General features: G+C 42.3%; 1 protein-coding gene across 1 annotated transcript in view; it reads left to right on the forward strand.

The window, feature by feature from the left end:
- Positions 1–8,402, forward strand: part of fat3b (FAT atypical cadherin 3b) — a 297,423-nt gene that overhangs the window by 8,666 nt on the left and 280,355 nt on the right. The window contains exon 2 of the mRNA XM_090226225.1: positions 7,584–7,703. Within this exon, the coding sequence (XP_090082351.1) occupies positions 7,584–7,703 (120 nt within the window). The remainder of the gene's footprint in view (positions 1–7,583; positions 7,704–8,402) is intronic.

Raw genomic sequence — 8,402 nt, forward strand, 5'->3', positions numbered from 1 at the left:
CTAGCTGCTAGGAGAAGATCATGTCATGCCATTGGAGGAGGACCCTAAACGTTAACTAGCTAGCTGCTAGGAGGAAATCATGTCATGCCATTGGAGGAGGACCCTAAACGTTAACTAGCTAGCTGCTAGGAGAAGATCATGTCATGCCATTGGAGGAGGACCCTAACGTTAACTAGCTAGCTGCTAGGAGGATGTCATGCCATTGGAAGAGTGAATGAGTGACAGACTTTTCCCCCTCATATCGTTTTCCGGTGGCTATATACAGCTAGAGATGCAGTTGCCATTTGGTTAGCTAGCAAGAAGTTGAACGGCTGTTATCCAGTTAGCATAGCGCTTGCGTTCGTAAATTCACTCTGGCTATCTACTCTGATTTCAGAGCACTCTCGTTTGAGTGTGCCAGAGCGCAGAACAATTGAGGACTTTACAAATGCCTTAACACCGGCCAGTGTCAGTAAATGTAGGCAAAAAAAAGGTAGGTTATAACCAGCTCTGCTACGGCAAGTAAAATGGTCAGAGTGAGGTGTTCTCTCATTTGTGTCTGGAATTTGCTAGCTATCAAGCCAGCCAACTTTAGCCAGTTAGCTTGGGTGCTTGGTTGGGACAAGCATGCATTGGCAGGCAAGCTGCAGAAGGACGAGGAGGCTACAATTCCCCATTTTGACGGCCAACTAGCTGAACATTTTCAGAGGGTTTATCTAATGTTCCTTCCTTACATTTTAGCTCATCTTGCTCTAGCTAGCATTCGTTGTTGATCTTGTTGTTGTTGATGTGCATAACTGAGGGAGAAAGAGCCTACCTTTTCATGGTTGTCTGATCAATAGGACTGTAAAGTTCCCAAATGTAAGAGGACTCCCTTGGTATTTACATATTTACAGAAATACATTCAGGTGCATTTTGTGTCTTTTGGCGAATGTGTTCTAATGATCTAAAGTCACGCTGTTGTTACTGCCTGTAAACACACAGTCCAGTTCATAGTGAATGATGACAGGCCCTACTGCCTGTAAACACACAGTCCAGTTCAGAGTGAATGATGACAGGCCCTACTTCCTGTAAACACACAGTCCAGTTCATAGTGAATGATGACAGGCCCTACTTCCTGTAAACACACAGTCCAGTTCAAAGTGAATGATGGCAGGCCCTACTGCCTGTAAACACACAGTCCAGTTCATAGTGAATGATGACAGGCCCTACTTCCTGTAAACACACAGTCCAGTTCAAAGTGAATGATGGCAGGCCCTACTGCCTGTAAACACACAGTCCAGTTCATAGTGAATGATGACAGGCCCTACTGCCTGTAAACACACAGTCCAGTTCATAGTGAATGATGACAGGCCCTACTTCCTGTAAACACACAGTCCAGTTCAAAGTGAATGATGACAGGCCCTACTTCCTGTAAACACACAGTCCAGTTCATAGTGAATGATGACAGGCCCTACTCCCTGTAAACACACAGTCCAGTTCATAGTGAATGATGACAGGCCCTACTTCCTGTAAACACACAGTCCAGTTCATAGTGAATGATGACAGGCCCTACTGCCTGTAAACACACAGTCCAGTTCAAAGTGAATGATGACAGGCCCTACTGCCTGTAAACACACAGTCCAGATCATAGTGAATGATGACAGGCCCTACTGCCTGTAAACACACAGTCCAGTTCATAGTGAATGATGACAGGCCCTACTGCCTGTAAACACACAGTCCAGTTCAAAGTGAATGATGACAGGCCCTACTGCCTGTAAACACACAGTCCAGTTCAGAGTGAATGATGACAGGCCCTACTGCCTGTAAACACACAGTCCAGTTCATAGTGAATGATGACAGGCCCTACTTCCTGTAAACACACAGTCCAGTTCATAGTGAATGATGACAGGCCCTACTGCCTGTAAACACACAGTCCAGTTCAAAGTGAATGATGACAGGCCCTACTGCCTGTAAACACACAGTCCAGTTCAAAGTGAATGATGGCAGGCCCTACTTCCTGTAAACACACAGTCCAGTTCATAGTGAATGATGACAGGCCCTACTGCCTGTAAACACACAGTCCAGTTCAAAGTGAATGATGACAGGCCCTACTTCCTGTAAACACACAGTCCAGTTCAAAGTGAATGATGGCAGGCCCTACTTCCTGTAAACACACAGTCCAGTTCATAGTGAATGATGACAGGCCCTACTCCCTGTAAACACACAGTCCAGTTCATAGTGAATGATGACAGGCCCTACTGCCTGTAAACACACAGTCCAGTTCAGAGTGAATGATGACAGGCCCTACTTCCTGTAAACACACAGTCCAGTTCATAGTGAATGATGACAGGCCCTACTGCCTGTAAACACACAGTCCAGTTCATAGTGAATGATGACAGGCCCTACTGCCTGTAAACACACAGTCCAGTTCAAAGTGAATGATGACAGGCCCTACTTCCTGTAAACACACAGTCCAGTTCAAAGTGAATGATGGCAGGCCCTACTTCCTGTAAACACACAGTCCAGTTCATAGTGAATGATGACAGGCCCTACTCCCTGTAAACACACAGTCCAGTTCATAGTGAATGATGACAGGCCCTACTGCCTGTAAACACACAGTCCAGTTCAAAGTGAATGATGACAGGACCTACTGCCTGTAAACACACAGTCCAGTTCAACGTGAATGATGACAGGCCTGTGTGGCAAATGGCTTGTTTCTATAAAGGCCTACTGTAGCTCTGATTGGCTATAACCCACCGGTCTGTGTGGACTCTGGTCCTGGACAAGACAGATGTTTTTATTTGGTTTTATTTACGGCAGTGTTTATTAATTGTCCACCGCCTCTTTCCCACTCCATATTGTAATATAATGTTCACATGCTTTAGTATACGTAATTCCCAAAACATTCTAAGAATTTAAGTAGAAGTGAAAATGACCATATCTAAGCCGGTCGTTTGCTAGAAAATGTTGTTTTTTTAAAAGTGCCATATTATTCCTGGGGTTGTATATGAACTGATGATAACAATATTTCATGTTGCTAAAATGCTGTCAGTTTCCATACTCTTTTATAACAACGATCACACCCATTAAGTTGGTTGATTCCATTGTCACTCCAAAATGTTCCCCTAATAAAGTTGAATGGCAGATGACTGAGCGAGCTAGATTTATCTCCCCAGAGACCAGTAAAGAAAATCAACATTTCACTGTTTCTGAATGGCTAAGGAATCCATACGTTGTTCTGAAATATGAACACAGAAATACTGGACATTTTGAACTGTTATTATGGTGCTGATTTGACAAAATTGTAATCATGGTCTTGAAATGGACTCACATTTTTCTGGTCTCAGACCCCTTGACCCCATCCCAGTCTCGGTCTTGACTCGGTCTCACCGGTAGGGCCCAGACCGTTTACCACACTGCATAGTGTTCCAACACAATCTCTTCTACAGAGAACTGCTTTTTCCAATTCAGCAGTAAATTCTATTTTAGATTTCAACTGTTGGAATATGTAGATTCTCAAAGAAGGTGTTGAATAAGGTAGCATTACCAGCATGTATATCCAAGTTACTAGATCCGTCCAATAAGGTAGCATTACCAGCATGTATATCCAAGTTACTAGATCCGTCCAATAAGGTAGCATTACCAGCATGTATATCCAAGTTACTAGATCCGTCCAATAAGGTAGCATTACCAGCATGTATATCCAAGTTACTAGATCCGTCCAATAAGGTAGCATTACCAGCATGTATATCCAAGTTACTAGATCCGTCCAATAAGGTAGCTTTACCAGCATGTATATCCAAGTTACTAGATCCGTCCAATAAGGTAGCTTTACCAGCATGTATATCCAAGTTACTAGATCCGTCCAATAAGGTAGCTTTACCAGCATGTATATCCAAGTTACTAGATCCGTCCAATAAGGTAGCTTTACCAGCATGTATATCCAAGTTACTAGATCCGTCCAATAAGGTAGCTTTACCAGCATGTATATCCAAGTTACTAGATCCGTCCAATAAGGTAGCATTACCAGCATGTATATCCAAGTTACTAGATCCGTCCAATAAGGTAGCATTACCAGCATGTATATCCAAGTTACTAGATCCGTCCAATAAGGTAGCATTACCAGCATGTATATCCAAGTTACTAGATCCGTCCAATAAGGTAGCATTACCAGCATGTATATCCAAGTTACTAGATCCGTCCAATAAGGTAGCATTACCAGCATGTATATCCAAGTTACTAGATCCGTCCAATAAGGTAGCATTACCAGCATGTATATCCAAGTTACTAGATCCGTCCAATAAGGTAGCATTACCAGCATGTATATCCAAGTTACTAGATCCGTCCAATAAGGTAGCATTACCAGCATGTATATCCAAACTTGTGAGTAAAAGTTATGAAAGCATAAATTGATCTCTAAATCATCAATACATTTGTTTACCAGCTCGTTATTTACAGTGGGGCAAAAAAGTATTTAGTCAGCCACCAATTGTGCAAGTTCTACCACTTAAAAAGATGAGAGGGAAAAAATCCAGAAAATCACATTGTAGGATTTTTAATGAATTTATTTGCAAATTATGGTGGAAAATAACTATTTGGTCACCTACAAACAAGCAAGATTTCTGGCTCTCACAGACCTGTAACTTCTTCTTTAAGAGGCTCCTCTGTCCTCCACTCGTTACCTGTATTAATGGCACCTGTTTGAACTTGTTATCAGTATAAAAGACACCTGTCCACAACCTCAAACAGTCACACTGCAAACTCCACTATGGCCAAGACCAAAGAGCTGTCAAAGGACACCAGAAACAAAATTGTAGACCTGTACCAGACTGGGAAGACTGAATCTGCAATAGGTAAGCAGCTTGGTTTGAATAAATCAATTGTGGGAGCAATTATTAGGAAATGGAAGACATACAAGACCACTGATAATCTCCCTCGATCTGGGGCTCCACGCAAGATCTCACCCCGTGGGGTCAAAATGATCACAAGAACGGTGAGCAAAAATACCAGAACCACACGGGGGGGACCTAGTGAATGACCTGCAGAGAGCTGGGACCAAAGTAACAAAGCCTACCATCAGTAACACACTACGCTGCCAGGGACTCAAATCCTGCAGTGCCAGACGTGTCCCCCTGCTTAAGCCAGTACATGTCCAGGCCCGTCTGAAGTTTGCTAGAGAGCATTTGGATGATCCAGAAGAAGATTGGGAGAATGTCATATGGTCAGATGAAACCAAAATATAACTTTTTGGTAAAAACTCAACTTGTCGTGTTTGGAGGATAAAGAACACTGAGTTGCATCCAAAGAACACCATACCTACTGTGAAGCATGGGGGTGGAAACATCATGCTTTGGGGCTGTTTTTCTGCAAAGGGACCAGGACGCCTGATCCGTGTAAAGGAAAGAATGAATGGGGCCATGTATCGTGAGATTTTGAGTGAAAACCACCAGCAAGGGCATTGAAGATGAAACGTGGCTGGGTCTTTCAGTATGACAATGATCCCAAACACACCGCCCGGGCAACGAAGGAGTGGCTTCGTAAGAAGCATTTCAAGGTCCTGGAGTGGCCTAGCCAGTCTCCAGATCTCAACCCCATAGAAAATATTTGGAGGGAGTTGAAAGTCCGTGTTGCCCAGCAACAGCCCCAAAACATCACTGCTCTAGAAGAGATCTGCATAGAGGAATGGGCCAAAATACCAGCAACAGTGTGTGAAAACCTTGTGAAGACTTACAGAAAACGTTTGACCTCTGTCATTGCCAACAAAGGGTATATAACAAAGTATTGAGATAAACTTTTGTTATTGACCAAATACTTATTTTCCACCATAATTTGCAAATAAATTCATTAAAAATCCTACAATGTGATTTTCTGGATTTTTTTTCTCATTTTGTCTGTCATAGTTGAAGTGTACCTATGATGAAAATTACAGGCCTCTCTCATCTTTTTAAGTGGGAGAACTTGCACAATTGGTGGCTGACTAAATACTTTTTTGCCCCACTGTATCTCAGGTATGGTTTGATTTGCAGTTCTCTGATGAAGCTGGTGTGCTAATGTTTTCCCTGATTTCTCTCCATGGTCATAATTTTGGTATTGAGATTTACTAACACGATTTCCAGCTTGTTTAGTTGAAAAAAAATCTAACTCTAAACTGTCTAAACTGTCTGAAGTGTCAAATGTTGTTCTGGTAGATCTTCAAGTAGCCACTCTTTGCCTTGATGACAGCTTTGCACACTCTTGGCATTCTCTCAAATTGAGATGGTTTGGGAGTCGGATCGCAGAGTGAAGGAAAAGCAGCGAACAAGTGCTCAGCATATGTGGGAACTCATTCAAGACTGCTGGAAAAGAATTCCAGGTGAATCTGGTTGAGAGAATGCCAGAGCAGACTCTTGACATTGTTGAAAGCGGTACGGTCACGAGCAACGCTGGGGAAATTGAGATCGGTGCTCCTTTGCATCAAAGAGGGCCACATTTTCTGGCACGCTGAAGAACATCAATATCCTGGTAGCTTAGCCACAAGGTCACAAGGTTTTTCCACCAGGCTAATTCACCTGTTCTATTCTGATTCACCTGTTCTATTCTGATTCACCTGTTCTATTCTGATTCACCTGTTCTATTCTGATTCACCTGTTCTATTCTGATTCACCTGTTCTATTCTAAGTCACCTGTTCTATTCTAATTCACCTGTTCTATTCTAATTCACCTGTTCTATTCTAATTATCCTGTTCTATTCTAATTCACCTGTTCTATTCTAATTCACCTGTTCTATTCTAATTCACCTGTTCTATTCTAATTCACCTGTTCTATTCTAATTCTCCTGTTCTATTCTAATTCACCTGTTCTATTCTAATTCACCCGTTCTATTCTAATTCACCTGTTCTATTCTAATTCACCTGTTCTATTCTGATTCACCTGTTCTATTCTGATTCACCTGTTCTATTCTGATTCACCTGTTCTATTCTGATTCACCTGTTCTATTCTGATTCACCTGTTCTATTCTGATTCACCTGTTCTATTCTGATTCACCTGTTCTATTCTGATTCACCTGTTCTATTCTAATTCTCCTGTTCTATTCTGATTCTCCTGTTCTATTCTAATTCTCCTGTTCTATTCTGATTCACCTGTTCTATTCTAAGTCACCTGTTCTATTCTAATTCACCTGTTCTATTCTAATTCACCTGTTCTATTCTAATTATCCTGTTCTATTCTAATTCACCTGTTCTATTCTAATTCACCTGTTCTATTCTAATTCACCTGTTCTATTCTAATTCACCTGTTCTATTCTAATTCTCCTGTTCTATTCTAATTCACCTGTTCTATTCTAATTCACCCGTTCTATTCTAATTCACCTGTTCTATTCTAATTCACCTGTTCTATTCTGATTCACCTGTTCTATTCTGATTCACCTGTTCTATTCTGATTCACCTGTTCTATTCTGATTCACCTGTTCTATTCTGATTCACCTGTTCTATTCTGATTCACCTGTTCTATTCTGATTCACCTGTTCTATTCTGATTCACCTGTTCTATTCTAATTCTCCTGTTCTATTCTGATTCTCCTGTTCTATTCTAATTCTCCTGTTCTATTCTGATCTATTCTGATTCACATGTTCTATTTTAATGCAGAACTCTGCAGCCAGGACCTACACCCAGAGTGCTGTGAGGATGGGTGTGGTCCTGGACCCGGCTCTTACCTGGGAGGTCAGGTACTCCATCGAGGCCGGGAACAGCGAGGGCATCTTCCAGGTAGGATGGAAGTCAATTGACAATCCATTAGGGCTCTGCTCATAGGGGTCTGGTCAAAAGTAATGCACTATTTAGGAAACTGTGTGCCATTTTGGTGCCATTCTCTGTCCAGTAATACAAAATATCACTTAAATTCTCTGTTGTTTTGGAATCAATACGGACCAGCCTAGATCGACTGTGTAAAGTAAGTAGCCTTGACTAGTCTGATCCAGAATGTATCAAAGGAGCAGGAGTCAATCCCATGTTACTGTAGTGTGAGACAGCTTGATGCACTAGTCTATCTCCTGTTTCTGTAGTGAGACAGCTTGATGTACCAGGACACCCCCTGGACAGGACACTAGTCTATCTCCTGTTTCTGCAGTGAGACAGCATGATGTACCAGGACACCCCCTGGACAGGACACTAGTCTATCTCCTGTTTCTGTAGAGAGACAGCTTGATGTACCAGGACACTAGTCTATCTCCTGTTTCGGTAGTGAGACAGCTTGATGTACCAGGACACCCCCTGGACAGGACACTAGTCTATCTCCTGTTTCTGTAGTGAGACAGCTTGATGTACCAGTACACCCCCTGGACAGGACACTAGTCTTTCTCCTGTTACTGTAGTGAGACAGCTTGATGTACCAGGACACCCCCTGGACAGGACACTAGTCTATCTCCTGTTACTGTAGTGAGACAGCTTGATGTACCAGGACACCCC

Source organism: Oncorhynchus mykiss, chromosome 29, assembly GCF_057628025.1.
Source record: "Oncorhynchus mykiss isolate SJ-2025 chromosome 29, ASM5762802v1, whole genome shotgun sequence".
NCBI classification, from domain to species: domain Eukaryota; kingdom Metazoa; phylum Chordata; class Actinopteri; order Salmoniformes; family Salmonidae; genus Oncorhynchus; species Oncorhynchus mykiss.